Source organism: Schistocerca piceifrons, chromosome 8 (assembly GCF_021461385.2).
Source record: "Schistocerca piceifrons isolate TAMUIC-IGC-003096 chromosome 8, iqSchPice1.1, whole genome shotgun sequence".
Taxonomy (NCBI): domain Eukaryota; kingdom Metazoa; phylum Arthropoda; class Insecta; order Orthoptera; family Acrididae; genus Schistocerca; species Schistocerca piceifrons.
Window position 1 is genome coordinate 4,008,394 of NC_060145.1, and position 26,797 is coordinate 4,035,190.

The 26,797-nt window shown below is 46.1% G+C and overlaps 1 protein-coding gene across 1 annotated transcript in view; it reads left to right on the top strand.

Annotated features, from left to right (window-relative positions):
* The first annotated feature begins 15,192 nt into the window (after nucleotides 1-15,192).
* Nucleotides 15,193-26,797, top strand: part of LOC124711477 (4-pyridoxate dehydrogenase-like) — a 53,364-nt gene continuing 41,759 nt past the window's right edge. The window contains exons 1-2 of the mRNA XM_047241584.1: nucleotides 15,193-15,606; nucleotides 18,205-18,364. Of these exons, the coding sequence (XP_047097540.1) occupies nucleotides 15,193-15,606; nucleotides 18,205-18,364 (574 nt within the window). The remainder of the gene's footprint in view (nucleotides 15,607-18,204; nucleotides 18,365-26,797) is intronic.

Genomic DNA, 26,797 nt, shown 5'->3' on the forward strand with positions numbered 1-26,797 from the left:
TTTAGTTTCGTCAGTATGCACTGTACTTGATCGATTCACCGCCATGATTTCATACGGGATACTCTACCTGTGCTGCTAGAACATGTGCCTTTACAAGTACGACACAACATGTGGTTCATGCACGATGGAGCTCCTGGACATTTCAGTCGAAGTGTTCGTACGCTTCTCAACAACAGATTCGGTAACCGATGGATTGGTAGAGGCGGACCAATTCCGTGGCCTCCACGCTCTCCTGACCTCAACCCTCTTGACTTTCATTTATGGGGGCATTTGAAAGCTCTTGTCTACGCAACCCCGGTACCAAATGTAGAGACTCTTCGTGCTCGTATTGTGGACGGCTGTGATACAATACGCCATTCTCCAGGGCTGCATCAGCGCATCCGGGATTCCATGCGACGGAGGGTGGATGCATGTATCCTCGCTAACGGAGGACATTTTGAACATTTCCTGTAACAAAGTGTTTGAAGTCACGCTGGTACGTTCTGTTGTTGTGTGTCTCCATTTCATGATTAATGTGATTTGAAGAGAAGTAATAAAATGAGCTCTAACATGGAAAGTAAGCGTTTCCGGACACATGTCCACATAACATATTTTCTTTCTTTGTGTGTTACGAATGTTTTTTGAAAGTTTGGCCGCACCTTTTTGTAACACCCTGAATACACCATGTTCGAGGATTCCTGTCATAAACTTCTAGGACTTGTAAAGCAGATTGAGTACATAATATTTTGAAATGGAACTCATGGCCGGTGTCATTCCGTGATACAACCAATGGAAAACATGTTGGTAACGCGACCATTTTTGCAAGTAATCGATTAGTCGTGACGTATTACTTGTTTTATAATTCCACTCATTAATAACCAAAGAAATTGATAGTGTAGTCTTTGACGGAACCTCTTCAACGTGATGCGGTACGCCCCCTTACAATTCGGATGTGCGGCGTCTCCTTTGAGCACCACATCCACGCCTGCTGACGGTGAATGTACCTTTTCTCGAAACCACTGCGTAATTGTGGCGAAAATGGTACGCGAGGTGGCGCAGTGGTTAGCACACTGGACTCTAATTCGGGAGGACGACGGTTCAAACCCGCGTCCCGCCATCCTGATTTAGCTTTTCCGTTATTTCCCTAGATCGCTTCAGGCAAATGCCGGGATGGTTCCTTTGAAAGGGCACTGCCGATTTCCTTCCCCGTCTTTCCCTAACCCGACCTCATGCGCCTTCTCTAATGACCTCGTTGTCGACGGGACGTTGAACACTGATCTCCTCCTCCTCGAGTTCAGAAAAATCATGTCGGTGTATTCTGCGAACGTGTGCTTAGCCACGTACCTCTAACACTCACGTGAATGAGGCTTGAACCAGGTTAGAGAGGTAGGACAATCGTCAGAAGACATCAGCCGATCCGACACGTTTGCAAACATACACGGAAACGGTACGTTTCCGGACATGGGTTACTATACAAAATGTTGCGTACTCACTCCCCTCTATAAGTCCTAAAGTTCGTAACCAGAATTTCTCAACACCCTAAGCTTGAGCTGTTTAAAAGGGGTTCGCCACTTAGTCGGCAGGTCAAGACCCGAGTATTAAATGAAAGTTAGCTACGTTAGTCTCAATAGAAACACTTCAATGAGACAACAAGGTGAAATGGAATAGTTTTGATGGTGTTTATCGGACCTGGTGACCTAACTGTAACTTCCTTGCTCTATCTTCAGCTTATCAGAAAGATCTTTGTCTCCTCGGCCACGGCAGCATTGGAGAACGAAACCTACAGGAGGTGTTTCAGCCAGAAAGCGCTGCAGAATAAGGGACAGGGAGAAAGCCACAGACGCGGAACAGGCAGGCAGAACTTCAAATAATTTTTGTGGATATTGAGACATAAACACAAATGAAAAGCGAGGAAGCATTTACAGAGCGGGACATTACCAATCCTAAATGCATTATTGTCCACAGTAAGCGCCGATTCTCTACGGGATTATGAATTACTAAAACAACACGAAAGATGAATCAAAAATCGTCCACCCACTATAGACTTGAAACTTGTAAAAAGAGTGGGAAACAGCCTTGAGAGATAGAGAGGAGACATTGTTGTCAATGAGGCTGAATGAGATTCGAATGCAAACGCTAGCATGTGCGGGAACTCTTAAGGCGCGTACGCACTAGGCTCACGAACGACAGCCGAGATTTGGTTGGTGAGTGTGGGGGCGGCAAGTCGGAGCCAACGAAGCGGGTGGCCTTGGTTGCGGTTCGGTCTGCTGGCGGTAACATCAAAGCGTTGGCGGTCGGTAGGCGTTGGGACTCGTCTCCTCGTGTGGACACTGTGTGAATGTTCGCTGGTTCATCAGCCATGTGTTGTGTCTCTAGAACGGGTGCCTACATATTTTTTTTTTTTTTCAGAACAGACACAATTCGCACTTATTATGGTTTTACTTACCAGTTTCACTATTTAATTTAACAAGACGATCATGACAAACTGTGGAATTTACAGTTCAAAACACAGTAGCTGGCTGTTAAAGAGCGGAAACAGTCAATGAAACCTGCTGAGTGAGTCCTCTGGCTGTCCTGGAAAACTTAATTTCAACAGTCGCTGTTTCCTCTGCAGGCAGTGCCTGCTCTCGCTAAGTGTATGTATTTATTGTGTTTAAAAATACTGGAGCACAGAGTGGAATATGGAGAGAGCATTGAGTTTTAGCGTGGTGAATGGGACTGTTTATGGCACCAACGAACTGCGGTTATACACACGCAGTAAAAGACTAGACGCTTGGAGGAAAATAACTCAGTTGTCAAAAAGTGGTAAGCACGATGTGAAAAAGAATATTGTGTCTTTACTGAGATCTTTCCGACGTGAGTGACAAAGAGAAACAAGCAAGACTGTCAGTGACTATTAACATTTCTCCTAAAACAGGGGCCGGCCGAAGTGGCCGCGCGGTTCTGGCGCTGCAGTCTGGAACCGCGAGACCGCTACGGTCGCAGGTTCGAATCCTGCCTCGGGCATGGATGTGTGTGATGTCCTTAGGTTTGTTAGGTTGAAGTAGGTCTAAGTTCTAGAGGACTGATGACCATAGATGTTACGTCCCATAGTGCTCAGAGCCATTTGAATCTCGTAAAACAGTTATTATCCTTGGAAATTTTAAGGCCTACACAACCCAATAACAATTCCATATCTGTACCTTTCATTTGTAAAAAGTTTTTAAATAGTCCATATTCCAATTCAGCTTTAAGGTAGACATTAATTTTGTCCCAACACATCACTTCATGATCTTTGTAAGGGAGGTCGTCCACCAGCGTCCTTTGTTGTTGTTCTTTTTCTGATGATCACCTTCTTGCAGTGAAATAAACGCTGTACATGCGACGACTGCTAAATCCCGTTGCTTGCTCATAATGCCGGTCTACTAAATTGTAATTACAACGCTGTTTTATAACAATAACAAACGGGAGCAACGTCGGCAAGTTACCACAGCCAACTGCGATTCCACATGGCCGAATCCCTTGGCCCCAAGCCGTTCGTTTGGTGTGGATGAGAACCCCAACGCCAACGCACTGGCGACCAATGTTCGGCCGAATCCACTCTTTGGCGTTAGTTGGCCTTCTTTGGGATGGAGTGTACGCGCCTTACTGCAGTAGCATATTGGCTTGGTGTGCAGTCTGCTCTCTCATTCACAGCAGACTGCGTGCGCTCTTCATTCCGGGGATCGCGGCGGTCTTGTCCATCCTCTCGCGACGCGACCGTATTCTCACCACGATGACTGTGTGCACATCTGACTCCAAGATGATGGGAGTCAATACACACCAACAGCTAAGACAGCGGCAGACTTCCGCGCCTATTTTCACGAACGAACCGAAAACAAACAGCATCTATGACAGACCGCGTGAGAGTGGAACTGTAGAGTTTCCGGTAGGTTCCGTGTCCAGGTGCCGTGCACCCACAAGAGACTAAAATGTTCCTGGAGCCAACCTTACACGGAGCACTCAGCACTCGATTTTCAGACTGTCATATTTCGCCATTCTCAAGTGGTCCCACCCGAGCACACGAACGGAAAAAAAGTCTTCCCCAGAGCCGAAGTGGCCGCGGAGCCAATTTGAACTGAACAGCTCTTTTTCTTCCAACGACTTTTTTAACCATACACTTCGCAACTATCAAAATTACTTTGACCTTAACATCCAGTCGTCCTTTACTTCAACAAGGCATCGGTTCAGAATTCTGAACAAAATTGATTTTATAGGGGAAATTTGCACTTTTTGGTCGGTTGAAGATTGGATAACTCGGTACTCTTCGTTTGTAAGGGCTGGACGAAACGATCCCTAAGATATCCCCACGTGAGCCGGAAATATGTAGAAGAAATCTCATATTCGTAACTAGCACTTAACATGTGACGCCAGAGAACTGACTAAAGCGAAACTCGAGTCGCATTACGCAGGAACCAGTTTGCCTAATGACATTTATCTCTAGCACCTTGTTAAGCCGTGACAAGACTTTTCTTACGGCAATACTGAGTCACCAGTTTCGCAATAACGTTTTTATCCTTGGTCTGGAAGTTGGAAATTTTCCCGACTGCACAGAGAAAATATGCATGGGGTTGTGGTACATCACGTCGTAAGCATGATCTGCGAGGACATACACGACACAGAAGTATCTGATTCAGGTCCCCTTTGCTTCCTACGAGTCGTGGTCACTACAGATTATAGCTGAACTTCTATTTCTAAAACTCAGCCGCGCGGTTTGAGGCGCCATGTCACGGATCGCGCGGCCCCTCCCGCCGGAGGTTCGAGTCCTCCCTCGGGCAAGGGTGTGTGTGTGTGTGTGTGTGTGTGTGTGTGTGTGTGTGTGTGTGTGTGTGTGTGTGTGTGTGTATAGCGTAAGTTAGTTCAAGTAGTGTGTAAGTCTAGGGACCGATGACCTCAGCAGTTTGGTCCCTTAGGAATTCACACACATTTGAATATTTTTTTCTAGAACTCACATAGTTGTCAGACTTTCAGTTTTAACAAAGTAATTTCCTTCTCTTCCGTCCGTCTTCATAGGTTGTCGCTTAACAGTTCACACTCTCATTTAAATTCCTTTACGCATTGTTATTTCTTATTTCACCCAAGAGTCCTTTTTCTTCGATTGAAAAATTTGAATTTTGTGACCGGAGCTGTACGCAGTCTCTTTACATAATCGGATATTTACCGTAACCTTTATCCGCAGTAAAATCTAATTAGTACCACAACGAAGATGAAATGGAGATGGACGCGATACGTAGCCAGGCGAATGGATAGTAGACGAATGGTTCAAATGGCTCTGAGCACTATGGGACTTAACATCTGAGTCCCCTAGAACTTAGAACTACTTAAACCTAACTAACCCAAGGACATCACACACATCGATGCCCGAGGCAGGATTCGAACCTGCGAACGTAGCGGTCACGCGGTTCCGGACTGCGCGCCTAGAACCGCTAGACCACCGCGCCGGCGATAGTAGACGCACCAACGAAGTTCCTTTCTGGATTACAAGACTTAAGAGACGACTGAGGCAACGACCGATGACCTTGTATAATTATTGTCTGTTTAGTTGCGACCTCAATTCTGCAATATTTTAGAACTCACATTATTTTCCGCGGGAATCTTTATTAGATGTGAATATTTATTTACGATCGTTATTTCGGTTATTGTACGATTGCCAAAAAACAGTTCACTACGATATGTGTCAGTTCATATTCGGTTTTCTCAAGAGCAGGACATCATCCCTGTGTCATTCTTGATATTTTTCATATGCATAACAGAAGAGGATTCCTCGCCAATGTAACAGGATGTAGGAGTTGATATGATTCGATCAGAATAATTATGTGACATGCTACAGCCTCTTAAATAGATGACGTAAGCTTTTCTATTACACTATTTGATCAAAAGTATCTTGAAACTCTCATGTGATGCGGAATTGACCACTATATGTCACGAGATGCGGACGCGCCATTATTAAAGCAGGTACTGATTATTGTGACGTCAGCAGAGAAGCAGCAACAGGAGAACCGTCAGGAGAAGTCAATGATCTCTGACGTGGGCCAGTCACTGTCCATCAACGACATTCCAACCTTTCTGAAGCTGCTCAAGTAGATTGCTGGTAATGCGGTTCTGAAGTGGACACGCGAGGGGATGACCGCGGATATACCGAGACCAGACAGATCTCACGCGCTGACGAAGAGTGAGCAGCAGGGGCAACTACTCACGAGTTGCAGCAGTCCACGTAACACGGTAACTGTGCGTAGGGAGATGGTGAGCATGGGACACAGTGGTCGAGCAGCTGCTCATTAGCCACACATTTCTGTGCTCCAGGCTGAGCCAAGCTCGAGGCGGTGTAAAGAGTGACGCCACTGAACTGGATGGCCGGAAACGAGTCAATCGGAGTGATGAATCTCGCTACACCCTGTGGTAATGCGATGAAATTATTTGGCTCTGGCCAATGACTGGAGAGCGCGTTACCTGACATCAAGAGCAGTGCCAGCAGTGAAGTACGGAGGAGCTGGTGGTACGGTACAGGTGTGTTTTTCGCGTCAGGGTGTGGTCCGCTTGGGTGCGACTAAGAAAACGCTAAACGCGGAAGGATATAATTGCAATTTTTGAACATTGTGACGTTCGTACAGTAGAGAGACAGTATCAGCATGACAATGCACTCTGTCACAAAGCAACATCTGTGAGGCAATGGTTTGTGGTCAACAACACTCCCGAAATGGACTGGTCCACCCAGAGCCCCAACCCGAACCTAATGGAGTGCCTTTGGATTGGGCGAGAACGCAGACTTCCCTCCAGATTGCAGCGTCCAACGCCACTGCCTGCTCTGGTCTCGGCGGCTCTTCAGCACGAATGGCAGCCATTCCTCCGCAGACATCCAGACCTACACTGACAGCGCCTCCCCACCAGAGTTCAAGCCGTCATAAAGGCGAAGTGCGCACACTCATGTGACAAATGTGCACATGCAACTCACGGGCAGTTCATAACTCGTTAAGAAGAATTGTATGAAGTGGTACGTCCCGTTCTGTTACGCATATAAAAAACATTAACACGAATGATGTGTTCTTAAGAGAAATAAGCATACCTCCACGCACTTCTTAATGTGCTGATCTGTTACTTGAAAATGGCTACACAGCCAAAAATACGATCGAAAATAAATAAATCCATTTACCGACGCTGTAGGCGAAAAAGGTTGTCGCTTCTAAAGGACCTTGCGTGATGTGAGAAGAGGGCACTAGAAAACCTGCAGGAACAACGTGGATGCGTGTAGCTGGAAACCGCAGTGCAAGGAAAGCTCCTGCCGTGGTCTTTATCCAGAAATTGATATTAAATAACGACTACTGCTGCTGCTGCAGCTCGTGATGCTGATGAAGGTCAAACACTAGGTCATTTACTTTATACCCAAATGAGAGTGAACATGACACGAGGTAAAGCAAGTGTCGTATCACTTCCGGTTTCTCCTCATCCGAGTCTCACGTTGCTACACAGCTGAACATTATCGCTAGCAGTAATACCCTTTTGCAATTTTTGAAGTATGGCCTTAGCAAGGACAGTTTAAAATAATCGCAAATACAGGGTTATTACAAATGATTGAAGCGATTTCACAGCTCTACAATAACTTTATTATTTGAGATATTGTCACAATGCTTTGCACACACAAAAACTCAAAAAGTTTTTTTAGGCATTCACAAATGCTCCATATGTGCCCCTTTAGTGATTCGGCAGACATCAAGCCGATAATCAAGTTCCTCCCACACTCGGCGCAGCATGTCCAGATCAATGAGTTCCAAAACATCGTTGATGCGAGCTCACAGTTCTGGCACGTTTCTTGGTAGAGGAGGTTTAAACACTGAATCTTTCACATAACCCCACAGAAAGAAATCGCATGGGGTTAAGTCGGGAGAGCGTGGAGGCCATGACATGAATTGCTGATCATGATCTCCACCACGACCGATCCACCGGTTTTCCAATCTCCTATTTAAGAAATGCCGAACATCATGATGGAAGTGCGGTGGAGCACCATCCTGTTGGAAGATGAAGTCGGCGCTGTCGGTCTCCAGTTGTGGCATGAGCCAATTTTCCATCATGTCCAGATACACGTGTCCTGTAACGTTTTTTTCGCAGAAGAAAAAGGGGCCGTAAGCTTTACCGTGAGATTTCACAAAACACGTTAACTTTTGGTGAATTGCGAATTTGCTGCACGGATGCGTGAGGATTCTCTACCGCCCAGATTCGCACATTGTGTCTGTTCACTTCACCATTAAGAAAAAATGTTGCTTCATCACTGAAAACAAGTTTCGCACTGAACGCATCCTCTTCCATGAGCTGTTGCAACCGCGCCGAAAATTCAAAGCGTTTGACTTTGTCATCGGGTGTCAGGGGTTGTAGCAATTGTAAACGGTAAGGCTTCTGCTTTAGCCTTTTCCATAAGATTTTCCAAACCGTCGGCTGTGGTACGTTTAGCTCCCTGCTTGCTTTATTCGTCGACTTCCGCGGGCTACGCGTGAAACTTGCCCGCACGCGTTCAACCGTTTCTTCGCTCACTGCAGGCCCCTTACAGAGGCATCCAGAAGCTTTAAACTGCGCATACCATCGCCGAATGGAGTTTACTGGCTTACTTTATCTTTTTTACTTTATTCCTCTTTTTTACTTTATTCCTCTCGCACAGTCCTTGGAAGACGTCCATTGTCTGAAACGTGGAAGGAAATGTCGTTCACTCATGATATTCGATTGCATAGTATATTCAACAATGAGTTCATGAGTGACTAATAAAGCTTAAAACATTTGTAGGTTGAATCAGCTTTTAAAATTTTCTCTTCATAATGGATATGAAGTAAATTAGTGGCGTAACTCACGTGATGAACATCATTGAACACCCTAATCTGAAAAATCAAAACCTCTTCAAACACTTCTCTATTGTACTTAGATGCCACAACCTAAGAGCAAGATGTACGTATCAATCGCGTCACTAAGTGGAACGTCAAATCTAATTACCAGTGCCACAGTGCCGAAGGTTAAATGTTTAAATGACGTGAGAACACGCGGAAATTGCGTGTGCACGATGGAAAGTATCGCTAGTTTTGCAACTTCACTTACGTCAAACATCTAATTTGTTCTTAAATTTAACTCACACCAGGAACAAAAATATTTGTTCTGCAATAAGCCAACAATTTGCGTAATATGACACTTAGTGAACGTCAAGTTGGTACGCGTGTTAAGATGCAATACAGTTCCCAATCCATTCGAGGCATTTTTTTTTGCTTCCTACAGAACATGTAGCACGCACATGCGTGCTGCTAAACCCCGACCAGCTCTGCTTCTAGTTTTGCTCTGCTTCTAATTTTGTGGTTGTGCAATGTGGGATGCTGATAATTATACGTTAATTAAAACAGGACGATGATTACCTGCTAACTGGCAGATAAGAGCGACACCCAAGTCGTCGGCAGCGGCAGGCGCGTACTGTTTATATAAGCGGTCGGGGTCAGCGCCGGCTGCAGTCCACGGCTGTTCGTGCAGCAGCCGAGGTTTCCGTCCGGCCATCTTGAACAACGCGAGTGGAAGACGAGCAGCGTGTGTGTGCTGCTCGATTTCCGCGCCTCTGAGTGCATTAAACCGAAGGTACAGTGACACGACGGCGCAGAAGGCGCTGGCAGCGAAATGCAATTACCCAATACGCCTGTCATTCGTTTCTTGAAGATTTGAAGTGCCTACTGCTTTTTGTTTGGTATGTCAGTGAGTTTACATCAGACAGCGAATGGCATTTATACCGCACATCCTACACTGTAACGCATTACCTGTCCACTACGCGGAGTGTTTGTTGTCTGTCGTTACCTGTCGTATATCGCATTTAAATTGGCAGGTGGTTTGACACAGAGTCTACTTTAGAGAATTTGTTAAAGTTCTTCTATATATGAAATGTATTCGCAGTTGCGAATATGGACAACCATCAGCTGTATAACGGAATGATGATAGTGAAAATTTGTGTCCGAAGAACTTTGCACCGTAATTCGGAATAACACAAGCACTGCAATATCTTATTTATCCACCAACACCTGGCAAGCGACTTTCCAGTAAAATGTCTCTTCTGTACGGGAACACACATAATGGATGATGTACGGGTAGAGGTTGTAGAGACACATGGTTGACGACGTTTGGGTCTGGCCGTGAGTCGTGCTCGCACAGCCAAACGGTAAGGCGACCGCTCGCGGTAAGCGGGAAACCGGGGTTCGAGCCTCGACCGGGCAAAAGTTTTCACTGTCGTCAGTCAGTTATACAGCTGTTGGTTATCCACATTCGCAAGTGCGAATATATTTCATGTATTCATAAAGGCTGTAGTCGCAGTGCCTGTTCATTACGACATACTCGCATGTCATAAGGAACTTTGGATCGTAATTCGGAATAAAACATGCACTACAGCATCGTAAGTTGTTCGATGTCGCGAGTGATGTCATACTTTGAAAAGCGACAACGGTAATCGACATTTGTTTGTTCAGCTTTTCCTCTGTGCGGATACTATAAGCTCTGTAGCCTATGGTTCCATAGTAATAGGGTGCTGGATAACAACTTTATTAATGAAGCTTCTTGACAGATTAAAACTGTGTGCCGGACCGAGACTCGAACTCGGGACCTTTGCCTTTCGCGGGCAACTGCTCTACCATCTGAGCTAACCAAGCACGACTCACGCCCCGTCCTCACAGCTTTAATTCCGCCAGTACCTCGTCTCCTATCTTCCAAACTTTCTGGGAAATTTATTAATATTGGTACTGTCTATGAGCGCACTGAAAGTGTTTTTCCGTTGCCACGCGCTTTTCCTTTTGTTAAGCTGAATCTTCGCCGGCGGTCTGGACATTAAATGTAGACTTCCAAGATACTTTCAAATGCCAAAATCTCTAATAAAGCATTTACTAGATCTACGTCGGCAGTACTGTGTTGCCATTTCCGGATCTGCAATAGGGTAGCACCGAAATTGACAGGAAAAATATTTAAGTAGCATGATACAACAATGAACATAAATATTTCGTTTTCTTCTTCTTCTTCTTCTTCTTCTTCTTCTTCTTTCGTTTCACCCTCTTTGGGGTACGCTGGATCAATCATTTCTTTATGCGTTGTTCTTTTCTTAGGCCCAGTATTTCTTCATTCTTTCTGATCTTCCTTTCCTCTCTTCTTCCGAGATGAACGGTTTGGACTTTTGTATATATTTGTCTTGGAACCTTATGTTTTCATCTTTAGTAATTAATTTAGCTGTTCGATCGATAAGTGAATTTTCTGAAATCTTTAATTCTACTAGGTCTTTCTCAGTTTCTTTAAACCAGTTGGGTTTCGTATTGCGGTTACGGAAAAAGTCAAACAGTTGTTTGGTTAATCTGTTGGAATTCATTCTGAGAAAATGACGATATGGTTCAAATGCCTCTGAGCACTATGGGACTTAACATCTGTGGTCATCAGTCCCCTAGAACTTAGAACTACTTAAACCTAACTAACCTAAGGACACCACACACACCCATGCCCGAGGCAGGATTCGAACCTGCGACCGTAGCGGTCGCGCGGTTCCAGACTGTAGCGCCTAGAACCGCTCGGCCACTCCGGCCGGCCAAAATGACCATAAAAATTTATCCTCCTTTTTGGCATAGTATCTGAAAGTTTTTCAATTTTCTTATGGAGAGTTTCATTTTTTATGTATATAATCTTAGTGTCTTTAAATTTTGGTCCTAAGATTTTTCTTAAAATTCTTCTTTCCATTATCTCAAGTTCTTCCATTTGGCCTTTGAAATTCATGTTTAGTGTTTCTGTTGCATACAGTGCTTCTGGCTTATTCACTGTCTTGTAATGTGTAATTTTGGACTTCCATGAAAGGGATTTTTTGTTGTATGTATTTCTTATTGGTTGGAAGACCAATTCTAGTTTATTTTTTCCGGATTCCATTGCTTTGCTTTCCCCAGCATTCCAACTATCCATTCTCCGAGATATTCGAATTCTTTTACTACTTCAACCTTTTGTTCTTGAACTTTGAGGTATTTATACGAGTCCTTGATGTTTGTCAATATCATGGTTTCTTCAAAGAAGAAGTGATGACCTATTTCACCTGCTTGTTTCTTTAGCTCAAGGATTTTCTCCCGTGCTTCTTCCATTGCTTCAGCAAACAGGGCCATATCATGTGCAAAAGCAATGCAATTTACTTTAAGGTTCTTCTTTTTGCAACCCAGTCTTATAACACTCTTAATTGTGAGCGATGGTCCCATTTACATCTCGAAATTGGAGGGTGGGTGCTTTGTATCTTGATAACATTTGTATGAAAGTTCTGTAAAAGCTTCTTGTGTTTTAGTAAATTCTTCATCAATTTGGAGGAGTGTTTTCTTTTCATGTGTCTTCTTAATCCTTTTTATATTTTTATCTACCAGTTTTCTAACTGTAATGAAATTCAATCTGCTTTCTTCTGTTTTCTGTGCTAGTCAGTTTTGCCATGCCTGTTTTCTTGTTTCAATGAGGGCGTATTTCGTTTTACTACAATACGTGGAACAAAAACATACCTTAACTTTATAACAGGCCGGCCTGTGTGGCCGAGCGATTCTAGGCGCTTCAGTCCGGAACCGCGCGACCGCTGCGGTCTAAGGTTCGAATCCTGCCTCGGGCATGGGTGTGTGTGATGTCCTTCGGTTAGTTTGGTTTAAGTGGTTCTAAGTTGTAGAGGACTGATGATCTTAGATGTTAAGTCCCATAGTGCTCAGAGCCATTTGAACCATTTTTTTATTTTTATTTTTTTAATCACGTGAGCAGAACTGGTTGTGCGCCATTGGCAGGCCTCCGAGCAAGTGCCTTACTTCGTCGAGTGGACAAGAGGAGATATGGAAGTTGCGTTCACCAGTAGCTCTTCTTCCCAGCGACGCTCGGATATGTTCCAACAGATGCGTGGTAACGTGGGACATGTCAATAACAGACAGGATTGTGGTGCCTGTTCCTGTCGGAAAACTAAAACGTTCTGTCTGTTTATATCACCAAAGAGTGACAAGACATGGACTAGACTTCCACACCTACTAAAATTTAATTACCGGTCGATCAGGAATTGCCTGCACTGTGTGAAAGTAAACGATCGGTGTGACTGGGAAACGTAAATTACTTCCCACACAATGGAGACCATACACGTTTTTTTCTGCAGTTGTATGGCTTGCAGCAAGAAGCGCTCAGCGCTGCCCCGGCTCCATATGCGTCGTCCAGACGATAAGTGGGAACAGAACTGACAGCTAGGCGAGCGAGGTAGAGAGCCGAGTCGAGCTGGTCCGTCAGGCGTCAACATCCTTCGCTGGTACAGGCAGTCGTTTTGTAGTAAGTGAGAGACGGCGCTACGTCTGCGCGTAGTACAAACGGTTCGTCTGGCTGATAATAATTATTTATTGTAAAATGGCGAAACTGGGTAGCCACTAGGGAGACCCCCTTAAAACAAAGAATCATACAGAAGTGGTGGTCGTTCTTTCAGACATGTCCTGCAGCCACTCTGAATCGAGACACAAGGGAAGTAAAGACATTAGCTGCGACTGGGCATCGATCAGAAGGGTCAATAGCTTATGGAAAAACTGATTGTTTCGGCCTGCGGTAACGTAAGATAAGAAATTGCATGTATCTTTTCAACAGCTGTCGAAGAATCATAGGTAAAATTACAGCAGTGGATCGAAAATAAAGGGCATAGCTTGTGCTGTATCGCCATAGATAAAAAAGTTCTGGGTGTTAACCTTACAGAAAAATACTCTCCTATTTGCGTGGTATCACTTGCCTACATCTTGTATCGATATCTCCAATGGTTTAGGATATTTGAGGGATGATATGAATATTTCATTCACGTGCGTGTGCAGTCGGAAGTGAGGGCGTTACATAAATTCTATTTTCTCCAGAATGAAGACAGAGAGAGACATGGCAAGTCTTTAAAAAAATTCTTAGCTGAATTTCATTCACAGGTACATATAGTGTAACATGCACCAAACAAAATCATAACAACCTCTATTTTTCATTGCAAATTTTTAAAATTTCGCACAGTATCGTACTTAGATGCAAAAATCAAGTAAAATATGACCATTATCGAAATTTTGGGACCTTCACCCAGAAGCTGACAAGTAAAGATACAGGTAACGTCAAAAAAATAATTTTTTTTTTGGCGATTAGTTTCTGTGAAATCTTTCAGAAACGTTGCAGGGCGTGCGATTCGATTCTTTCAGCAAGTGTCGCCAAGCAGCGTGCAGAAAGTGGCCAACGAGTTCGCTGACAGGTGCGGGGCGGCGACAGCCGGCGCCGCCACCCTGCTGCCATTCTGTGCTGCCTCAGTACACGAGAGGAGGATATTTTCCGCGATGGGTCAAGCTGGCTCGCACGGGCAGCACCCTTAGTGTTACGTTGATTGGCTAACGACGTCTCAGCGGAACAACAGAGTGAGGACGGGTAACGGCACTGCCAGCAGCAGACCCTGTGCTGACGGAAATGTGTAAGGGATCCGTGATCCCACGAACATAGACGCTAGTATCCGACGCCCAGGTCGATAGTAGACAGGAGTCGATTGTCAAGTGCTGCAGGAGGCAGTGAGACTAGTGTCGACCGAGGAGTAGCACTGAAGAATGTCGAGTGAGAAGTGGTGCTGGAGAGACGGGCAAGAATGGTGGTCGAGTAAATTCACCGAATTGTGACAGATGAGCGCGTCCCCCTAATCGTCATGGGGTGGACTCTCATCGATACCGATTCGCGAGTGATATGAAACAGGAAGTGACAAGTGCCGAATCACGTGTTTCGCGTCAACCGCGTCGGCCAGCAGCAACCGTGGATTGCAGTGAGGATTGTTGTGGATGTTAACCATCATCATTGCGTGTGACGATGTACCTAAAATCAACAACTAATAAAAGACATAACCGTAATTAAACGTGTAAGTCGAAGGTAGCAACTGCCTCAGCATTTGTGTGTTAGCAGGAAAAATATATCAGTTTGTACATCGCAACCTTTGTGGTCCTTAATGATAGACAAACTTTCAATCATTCCACTATTCAGTTGCAAAACAGCCGCACTCGGTTGAAATACCCCCGAAACCACAGCAGAAAAACCGATAGCCTTTCATCCATTAAGCACACGGTCATATAATTATAATAATTAACTGTTTGGCGGCTTCGATAAATTACATAAAACCCAATAAAGAATTTAAACGGGGGTGTTTCAAATGCGTCCACTGTGCTGGTGTGCAGAGCGATGCGCGGGGCCGTGCTGGGGCGTCTGGCAGCCGTGCTGCTGCTGCTGCTGCTGTCCGGGGGCGGCGGGGCGGCGAGCCAGTCGCTGGCGGGGGCGGCGGCGCGGCTGCTGCGCGAGGCGCGCGAGTTCGCGGAGGCGCAGCCGGCGGACGCGGAGCCGCGCGCCGAGTACGACTTCGTGGTGGTGGGGGCGGGCTCCGCGGGGGCGGCGCTGGCGGCGCGGCTGTCGGAGCGGCCGGGCAGCAGCGTGCTGCTGCTGGAGGCGGGCGGCGACGAGGCGCTGGTGCCGGGCGGCGTCCCGCTGCTGGCGCCGCTGCTGCAGCTCGGCCCGCAGGTGTGGCGACAACGCAGCCGCCCCGACGCCGCCGCCTGCCTCGGCTACGTGGGCCAGCAGTGCAACCTGCCCAGGGGCAAGGTGCGTGGGTGGGTGGGTGGCGGCTGCCCAGGCACTGCGATACACTCCACTGCTGTCTCTCAAGTTAGATTTCTCTGTAGCAATGCTAAACACTGGTGGTGCAGGTCACGGTCTGATATGTCATATACTGAGGCGGCAAAGGTCACAGTGTCTCTCCTAATACGGTGTGCACCTCCTTTTGCCTGTTGTAGTGCAGCAACGCGACGTGGTGTGGACTCCACTACTCATTGCAAGTCCCCTGCTGAAGCATTGACCAATGTTGCCTGTATAGCCATCCAAAATTCCGAAGGTGTTGCCGGTGCACGATTTTGTGCAAGAGCTGACCTCTCGATTATGCCATATAAATGTTCAATGGGATTCGTGTCGCGTGACTTGAGTGGCCAAATCATTCACTCTAATTGTCCAAAATGTTGTTCAAACCAGTCGCAAACGCCGGCCGCAGTGGGCAAGCGGTTCCAGGCGCTACAGTCTGCAACGGTCGCAGGTTCGAATTCTGCCTCGGGCATGGATGTGTGTGATGTCCTCAGGTTAGTTAGATTTAAGTAGTTCTAAGTTCAAGCGGACTGATGACCTTAGAAGTTAAGTCCCATAGTGCTGAGACCCATTTGAACCAACCAATCGCAAACAATTGTGCCCAGGGACATGACTCTGTTGTTGGGGACCATGAAGTCCATGACTGGCTGCAAATGGTCTCCACGTAGCCGAACATAATCATTTCCAATCAATGACCGGTTGGACAGAGGACGCAGTCCATTCCATGCAAACACAAGCCAGACCATTATAGAGCCACCACAGGCTTCCACAGTGCCCTCTTGAAAACGCGTGTCGATGCTTCGTGGGACCTGCACCTCACTCAAAACCTTCCATCAGCTACTACCAATTGAAAACAGCACTCTTCTGAGCACGCCACGGTTTTCCAGTCATCTAGGGTCAAGCCGATACGGGTGTGAGCCCACGAGAGGCGCGGTAGGCGATGCCATGCTGTCAGCACTGGCTCTCGCGTCATTCGTCTGCTGCCATAGCCCGTTAACGCCAAATTCAGTTCTACTTACCTAATGGACACGTTCCTCGTACATCGCACGTTGATTTCTGCGCTTATTTCACGTAGTGTTGCTTGTCTGTTAACACTGACAGATCTAAAGGGTAACACTGCTGCTCTCGGTCGTTAAGTGAAATCTCTCTGCCACTGCATTGCCCGTGGTGAGAGACAATGCCTGAAATCTGGTATTCTCAGCACACTCTTGACACTGTGGATGTCGGAATCTTGAATTCCGTAACGACAGCCGAAAGTGGATGTCCTATGCGTCTGGGTGCTACTAGCACTCCGCATTCTAAGTCTGTTAGTCCCTGAAGTGCAGCCATAATCACGTTGGAAACATTTTCACATGACTCACTTCAGTACAAATGACAGCTCGACCAATGCACTGCCCTCTTACACTTTGTGTACGCGATATTGCCGCCGTCTGAATGTGCACATATCGCTATCCCATTACTTTCATCACCTCATTGTTAACTGAAGTTCGCTGCGGCGTTTTCTGCCTGTGTATACGGTTTTCAATAATGGATAGACTGATCCGTGTAAAAACAGCACCCACCATTGTTGGGGCCACCACCAGCTTGCATAGCCCTTTGCTGGCAACCTAGGTGCATGGCTTCGTGGGGTCAGTGCCACATTCGAACCCTACCATCAGCTCTCACCAGCTGAAATCGGGATTTAGCTGAACGCACGACGGTTTTCCAGCCGGGGTCCAACCGACAGGGTCACGAGACCAGGAGAGGCTTAGCAGGTGATATCTTGCTGTTAGCAACGCCACTCGCGTCGGTCGTCTTCTGCCATACCTATTGAAGTCCACATTTCGCCGCACTGTCCTACGTATACCTTCATCGTATGTCCCACACTGATTCCCGCAGTTACTTGTCGGAGTGTTGCTTGTTTGTTAGCACTAACAACTCTACGCAAACGCCGCAACTCTCGTTGGTTTAGTGAGAAGTATTCTCGGCACACCCTTGATTTCGTGGATCGGAATAATCAATTCCCTAACGATTTCCAAAACAATGTCCCACGCATCCGGCTCCAACTACCATTCAGCGTTCAGAGTCTGTTAATTCCCATCATGCGACCATAATCACGTCGGAAAACTTTTCACACAAATCACCTGAGTTCAAATGACAGATCCGCCAGTGCACTGTCCTTCCCTACCGTGTGTACGCGATACTACAGCCCTCTGTATATGTCCAGTCCACTCCCGGTAGCCGAGTGGTCAGCGCGACAGAATGTCAATCCTAAGGGGTTCGATTCCCGGCTGGGTCGGAGATTTTCTCCGCTCAGGGACTGGGTGTTGTGTTGTTCTAATCATCATCATTTCATCTCCATTGACGCGCAAGTCGCCCAAGTGGCGTCAAATCGAAAGACTTGCACGCGGCCAACGGTCTACCCGACGGGAGGCCCTAGCCACACGACATTTACATGTGTGTATGTGCATATCGCTATCCCGTGATTTTTGTCACCTCAGTGTGTTGACACGCTACACTACAGAGACTCCCTTACAGACGCCACGTGCGCCACTGTGTAGGGTTAAGACCCGCGCCGCTGTCCAGGTGCTGGGCGGCTCCAGCAGCGTCAACTACATGATCCACACGCGCGGCAACCGGCGCGACTACGACGGCTGGGCCGCGCTGGGCAACCCCGGCTGGAGCTACGACGACCTCCTCCCCTACTTCCGCAAGCTGGAGAACGTCTCCGGAGTTCCAGACCTGGGTGAGTACTGCCGAGAGCCTGCCACGCTGGCAAGCACCGGCGTGGGTACAGTACTGGACTGGGAAGTCTGGCGAATACAGAATCCTCTCCGTGCATTACATGACGCACCAGGCATATTGCAGTTCCACATTTATGTTCAACATCCACAATACGCTAGTACAGGCCATTAGCAATCGGCCTAAGCTATTATAAAGTCATACTTAAATGATCATTACAAACAGCAAGAAAAATAACACACTGCTACAACAGAAATGCAGTAACATTTTAATAAAAATAAATCTGACGAGATCCGAAATGGAAAGGATTGACGCTTAATAAACACTGTCCTGTACATTAATGTGGGCACCTGTTAATAGCCTGAATAACCACCTTTTGCAGAGCAACCCTGCAGAGAGAGAGTCAGTGACGTTCCTGAAGGTACCAACAGAGACGTGCAGTCAGGCCAAGCCCAGTGCTACTGCCAGCTGCAATAGGTTTCTCGGATGAGGATCCATGGTGCGAACAGCCCGATCCATGGTGTCCCACAGATTCTCAACTGAGTTTAAAACACGGGAGGGGGGGGGGGGGCGGCTGGTGGCTAGGAGGGTACGGCAGAATCATCTTGATGCTCTTCCAACCACGCAAGGACTCCGCGAGCCGTGTGACACACTGCATTGTCCTGTTGGTTGATCGCCAAACTCCACGTAGGACGTTGTCCCCAAGGACAGATGCTTACTTGAGTTCATCCACAGTGCCTTCCACAATGACGAAATCACCCACGTAGTGACACAAAATCACTCCGCAGAACATATCGTCGCTCCCTCCTCTGCCCTCAATTTTTGCGAAGATTGTTGAAGGGCCATGTCCACCAAAAGCCATCTGTCCGATCGAGCACAAGACTGTTTCCTCTGAAACGGCCACCTGTCGCCGTTCAGTGGGCGTCCGGTTGAGGTATTGGCGTGTCAATTCCAGCTTCCGTCGCCGGTGAGCAGCTGTCAACGTGAGTGCACGGATCAGGCGCTTCCTGCAGAGGCCCATACGCAGCAACGTTGGATGAACGGTTTCTGACGAGGCACTGTTGGCAGCCCCTCGGTTCATCTGGGCTGTCAGTTGCACGTCTGTTCGCCCGTACACATCTCCGCAGCAGTCCTTCACCCCCGTCATCTGTGGCCCATGTTGCACCAAAGTTGCCTCGGCGGAAGTTCGATAAATAGCGCCATTTTCCCACGCACGGGATATCGGCGGCACGCTAACAGTTTACAAACTTGGCCGTTTCCGCAACGTTTCCACCCTTAGCTCGAAAGACAGTGATCGTACCCTTTTGGACGTCAGATAATTCCTTTCCGCATTTTGACAAAGCCTGCACATTCTTCCGCGTCCCGCTCTCCACTCCGACCCTTTATATACCCTCCAGTGGTAGAGCTGCAACTTGCTGTCTGTGACTGGTTACTGCGAGTTGACATCGAACACAGGCGGTAGTCACATTAATGTGACTGGACCGTGTGGTTCTTTACTAACAGGAACTTCACTTGTTGTAGTTGTTGCTTTTATTGGAACCCGCTAAGTGTACCTTCCTGCCACTTTTATGTAAAACTGTGGTTCATAAACGGATATTTAGTAAGCACTCGACTACTCAAACCGAACGACCAATAAATTAAGAACAGCTACAATATCCAAAAGATGATAAGACGCTAGGACCAGTGGCAAACCGCGAACTCTCGTCTTACGAGAAAACTGGGAGCTCTTCCAAAAAATGCGGCCAACAGACACACTGGACGCCGCAAGTACCACACACTGCTGGGTTCTCTCCCCGGCAGAGGACTGTATGTATCGAAGTGGTGAATGTTCTATTTGGAGACGTGTCAGCAGCAGTGGCTGGAAGCTGCTAAGCCACGGCTGGGGAGCAGCTTGTTGTCACCAACGTCCTGTCGTTCTTCTTCCCAGTAACGTATAGTCCTGTACCTCAAATGATTGAACCCAGTATCAGCAGTCAGTGGGGAAGCGTAAATTTTCAGGCCGTGGTACCCCGAAGAAAGCATAAATTTGAGACATGAGTGCCGGCAGAGATTATCACAGAAACCTATCATTAAATTTGATCGATTAGTTTATAAGGAAAATTGATTTTTAAATCGTCAGTTTGACTTAACTCCAGACGAAGGAGCCCTTACGTTAATGCTGTCGATGACAATGATCAGGTACATGAAACCCTAAAAACATGAAAGAATACAGGCTGCCGGCCGGAGTGGCCGTGCGGTTCTAGGCGCTACAGTCGAACCGTGCGACTGCTACGGTCGCAGGTTCGAATCCTGCCTCGGGCATGGATGTGTGTGTTGTCCTTAGGTTAGTTAGGTTTAAGTAGTTCTAAGTTCTGGGACTGATGACTTCCGAAGTTAAGTCCCATAGTGCTCAGAGCCATTTGAACCATTTTGAATACATGTTGACAGTTAGTATAAAAAAGGCTGCCACATACTAAAACTTAGAAATAAAATACCGCATACTGCTATATACTGAAATTCATTGTAGGTGTGATTAAGGCAGACATCAGAAAGTGTGATATCAAAAACTACTCCAACAGCTGAAAATTAATATGAAAACCAACATTTGACCTGAGTCGATCGTATCCCACTGAAGCTGTAAACTAAATCTGTTTTATCGATGGCATCTAACAATAGTTGTAAAATCCGATCGTATGTGTTTCTCTCACTACAGAGCTACGTTCTTTACCGCTAATTTATTTGATACGCTCCTTTCAGCTGACAACTGGCTCACGCTCTTTGCGCGTAACAACCTTAGAACCTTTCAAGAATTTAGTGTACAATCTCATAACATAATACTAAGAAAGAGTACACTAGCGTATGATGACAAATACACAGAAGAGCCAAAGAAACTGGTACACCTGCACAACACCGTGCAGGGCCCCTGAGACCACACAGAAGTACCGCAACACGACGTGGCGTGGACTCGACTACTGTCTGAAGGAGTGCTGGAGGGAAGCGACACCGTGAATCCTGCAGGGATGTCCATAAATCTGTAAGAGTATGAGGGGGTGATGATCTCTTCTGAACAGCACGTTGCAAGGCGTCACGGATATGCTCAATAATGTTCACGTAGGGAGAGTTTGATGGTCAGGGACAGTGTCTTAATTCAGAAGAGTATTCCTGTAGCAATACTGGACGCCTGGGGTATCGCATTGTCCTGCTGGAATTGCCCAAGTCTGTCGGAATGCGCAACGGACATGAATGGATGCAGGTGGTAAGACGTACGCTTACGTATGTGTCACCTATTCAGAGTTGGATCTAGATGTGCCATGAGTCCCATATCACTCCAACTTCACACGCTGTCACGTCGCGAGTCAATACGCAATAGCATTTCTTGCACTACTTTGCAGTACGGCTCGTAGCTTTGCAGCCGTTGGCGGTGACAGAAACAGCCGCTTGTATCTTAGCGTGACTCGAACGCACCTGTCGCTAGCCTAGCTGTGGGAAGCGGTACCTGTGTCAGTTCGAGCGACAATACTCAAGCCCTTAAGAATCTAAGTAAACTGTATGAAATATTATTCAATTTAGTTAAAAGTCAATATACTGCCCTTTGTTATTAAAAAGAAGATTGTGTAAAAATCTCAGCTTTCTAGCTGGCATACTTTCAGAGTTAGCGAAAATTACCTAAAACACCCCAAACCGAGACTTGTAAGATTAAAGTCAGTTAGGATTCATAACAGTTTGTCTTTTAGTGTCATTTGGAATCATTACTGAAGTTCACAAAATGCTAGGTCAATTTGTTTGAATTTTCGTAATTAAAAACGTTAAATATTTCTCATTTTCGTAATATAAAATGCAGAAAAGATCAGTATTTATTTAATGTGTTGTTCTGTGAGCAAATGAGAGTGAGTGAGATTGTGTATGTGGGAAATACGAAGAAATTCATCATCATCTCATGTTAAACATTACGTAACTATGTCATGGGAAAGTGGTAAGCAAGCAAGTTGCAATGAAAAAAGTAATTTCCCCACCGTGCTGATGACGTATGCCCAAGGGTACTTGCTTTTCTAAGAAGGCAGCCAGAATAGCCATTTGCAGAGTAATAGTTTTCTAAAGTTATTTGAAGATTAGTTTTCTTTTCGTTTGGTTTTGTTAAACTTTTTTTTTTATTTGCGTGATGAAGTGTCGCAAATGCATCTGTGAATGCTGACAGGCGTACGACAGTTTTAGCGCGAGAAAGAACTTGAACGATTGTTCTGATTGTTTGGTCATTTTGTACAACCAACCAGAGTTAATCATTTCCCGCGCATTGCAAGTAGTTATAGGCCCCGGAAGGAACGGCAGTGAGGAGTCTCCAGTCAGCTATCGGACGTGCAGGTCATGTTGAACGCTTCCGTCTCTGTTGTGTGTAAAATGAAGAAATAATTGGCTTCTCGCGTCCAGACTGAGTGGCCGTAATAGCAGTTGCATTTACGGACAGGTTTGTGAAGTTTGGAAATTTTTGGATTGTTTTGTTGGAAAGAGAACCACGCGTGAACTTTCCGCCTTTGTAAAATTCCGCGTGGCATGTTTCATATTCGTCTATGGAATATGTGGCGAGCTATTCTTTATTACAAACCCACTGGAAAAGGACCGAATGTGAAACTCGTATTTTGTAGCAGAGTAATGACTGTAAATCGCGTAATAATTCAGGTCTGACTTAAGTACGTTCCTGGCTGCCTTGTGTGTGTACTGGGTTGTATGGACTGTGAGCTGAGGGCACTGGTATTATTCGTTAATTAAATACGAGCTGATGGGAAGTGTTTAGTTTTGAACCAAAAGAAATAAAGTAACTCGTTGCAGAATTTTGCCATTTTTCTAAAGAGATGAAGCAGTCCCCCTCCACAGGAAATTTGTTATAAGATATTACAGGATAGCTTGCTACTAGAGTTTACGGGGACTTTGCAAACGTAAGTATTGACGGTGTTTTACTTCAACGCTGCTTTTAACGTCGTCTGAACAGTATCTACGTATGCAGAGAAACGGGCTGGTGATCTGACGCCGTAGTGAGGTTGGTGGAACTTTTGTAGTGAACAGGACGACGAGAGACAGTAATGAAACATTTACGACGAAAGAATCATCCGTAACCCGCTACGCCGCAACGCCGCATATCATTACAGAGGCTCCACCAGCTTGCATAGTCCCTTGCTGACATGCAGGGTCCCGGGTTTCATGAGGTCGTTTCCGTAGCCGTACACGTCCATCCGCTCGATACAGTTTGAAACGAGACTTGTCCGACAAGGAAACATGTTTCCAGTCATCAAAAGTCCAGTGTCGGTGTTGACCGGCCCATGCGAGGCGTAAAGCTTTGTGTCGTGCAGTCATCAAGGGTACACGAGTGGGTATTCGGCTCCGAAAGCCCATATCGAAGACGTTTAGTTGAATCGTTTGAAAGCTAACACTTGTTGATGGGAGCAATCTGCAGCAATTTGCGGAATGGTTGCAACTTCTTTCACTTTGAACGATTCTCTTCAGTCGTCGTTGGTCCCATTCTTGCAGGATCTTTTTCCGACCGTAGCAATGTCGCAGATTGGATAGTTCACCGGATGCATGATATTCACGGTATACCCGTGAATGGTCGAACGGAAAATCCCCACTTCATCGCTATCTCGGAGATGCTGTGTCCCATCGCTCGTGCGCCGACAATAACACCACGTTCCAACTCACTTAGATCTTGACAACCTGCCACTGTAGCAGCAGTAACTGATCTAACAACTGCGCCAGACACTTGTATAGGCGTTGCCGACCGCAGCACCGTATGCTGCCTGTTTACATATCTCTGTATTTGAATACGGATACCTATATCAGTTTCTTTGGCGCTTCTGTGTAGGTATATGTAAAGATACGACATACGACATATTTTTCATGGCGAACTGACCGTGGGTAATGGTCTTAAGTGCCATGTCGAGGACGTAGTAAGAAACTTGCATTGTGCAGGAAAACAACAAGCCCCCGACAAATGTATCTGAGTTCTTCAGTGAGTGGTCTATTAAACCGAGTCTTGTTTTGAGTTAGTATATGGTAAACATGCCGTCATGGAGCTGACGACCACAGTTCATGGAATTAAAGGTATTTCAATCCTGCCGAAGTGTTGGCCAGCTGGAAGCTGAATAGGCCTTCCGACTAGATGCCCAACACCTCGGACGAGATGGTTCACCTAATTATCAGATTTGCTGCCGACTGCCCATCGCCCTGGCTCCAGCGTGCAGACACACGCGTGGGCCACCAGGTGGGAGGAGCAGCCACTGCTGACCGTACTGAGAGCGCACCACTAGTGGAGACTGCACTCGCACCGTCAGCTGAGACCGTGATGAGCCGTGTTACGCAAGCTGGTCAAGGAACAAGGCGTGCCGCTCACCGGACAAATCTTCCAACATAGTCGTGCAAGCCGCTCTTGTCTTGTACGAAAAAGACGCAAATGGAGTAACTAATGCCGAAGAATTGTATTTAATTGTGAGAAATTCTTTTCTTTCCGAGTTCAGTATCCACCAGGGCGACAGCAAGCGCCGAAATGTATCAGGATGCGATCAAGGCAAAATAAAATATCACACAGTGGGTGACCTATGGGTAACATTGGAGTGCCTTTCAGGTGTGCGTTACGCAAAAGTGGAAATAGAACTATTGAATTGTCTTCCGATTCAGAAACTGCCCACACCGTTTGCAACTCTGTCATTCTCACTTTATGGTGCATTTATTTCGTCCATAAGAGTACTTTAGTTGAAGCACAGACATCTGAGAGATTGTTGTACTGGACATTTAAAGAAGCACAGTTATGTGATAAAAAAATGTAATACGTCACACTAGATTAGGAGCGTTTAAATGCCTACCACACTTAATACATTTATTCTTTTCACCACAGAACACATTTCTTGATAGCTACATGATCTGGTGTTGCGTATTTGAAGTGAAATATCAGGATAGTTCGGATTTCATACTAACAGATATACCTGTAATGCAGTCATAATTAACAGGTTTTTTTCTCTCGTTCGTGTATATTCCTTTAAATTATCAGGCACTCAAGTAGGAACGTCCTTGATTTGTTGGCACGCAAGTAAGCCCTAATTAAGAGGCGTGGAGGCTGCTGGTTATGAAACGTTGCTCGACATGGGCAGGATCTTTGCGAGACACAGACAAGTATTAAAAACGAAGTAATTTGTTACATGGAACTTAACGTAACATCTGCGAACAGCAACAACACCGTACCTGCTAGGACGTCGGACATCAAGTACAAGAAGATTCTGACGGTGCGCTCATATGCACAACTGAGAGATACCGCCCTTGCAATGTTCTCGCGCACCAAAATTGTTGCTGTGATAAGACGTTATGCGCCTAGTGATGTTCATATTAAAGCAATTACACACATATTGGTGACAGAATAACGCAGATGAATTTTGTGGTAAATAAGTGTTGCGAGATGCTGACAAAACAAACTTTACGTCTAAAGCAGTGCTCGCGCACTAGCTGACAAAGTAAAGATGCGATTCCAAACTGCCTCTTCGCCGGCCAGTGTGGCCGAGCGGTTCTAGGCGCTTCAGTCTGCAACCGAGCGACCGCTACAGTCGCAGGTTCGAATCCTGCCTCGGGCACGGATGTGTGTGATGTGCTTAGGTTGGTTAGGTTTAAGTAGTTCTAAGTTCTAGGGGACTGATGACCTCAGATGTTATGTCCCATAGTGCTCAGTGCCATTTGAACCATTTGATTTGAACCAAACGGCTTCACATGATTCTGTCCAAAATATTTTCACACGGAACGAAAGCACATGTCGACAGATACGAGGGAAATTCAAGGTGTTCTCCGTCTGAAAATTTGTATTATTTTCAGGCGGAGAGGATGCGACGGATAAGGTAAATGGGCGGTGATGCGACGGATAAGGTAAATGGGCGGTGGTGCGTCGGATACAAGCTACCGGACTCGCAGGAGAGATTCAATGATGTGATCGTAGCCGCGTTAGTCCCTTGCCGAAAACTTGACTTGGAGCCTGTAATTTTCAATCTCGATGCTACTTCTGTGTCGCATCGTGAATATGATATTGCGAGGGATAAACTAAATGGGCAGGTTAAGGTTCCCATTTTTAATACATGAATATGGTCATCTTGTACACTATTAAATTTAGTCCACCGAATTTTTAATTTGTCAGTGCGATCAGTACATTATTATTTGTCCACAGGAGCAAAAAATCCGTCTTTCTCTTCTACATGACCATCATTTGATGTAGGTCTTTGTCGATCTTGTCTTTCGTTTGCTTAAGTTTTGATAAGGCAATGTAACGCATAGAAGCAAATCCGAAGAATACGATGACATGCACCATTCGAAGAGAATGCCCCGCTGCATTGCACCAAGTGTCCGGACCGTTTGCAATGGCACCTGAGTGTGACGGCAGGTAGTATCCGTGTTTGTAAATTGTTGGGTTTGGCTTGAACAGCATCCTTGCACTGAT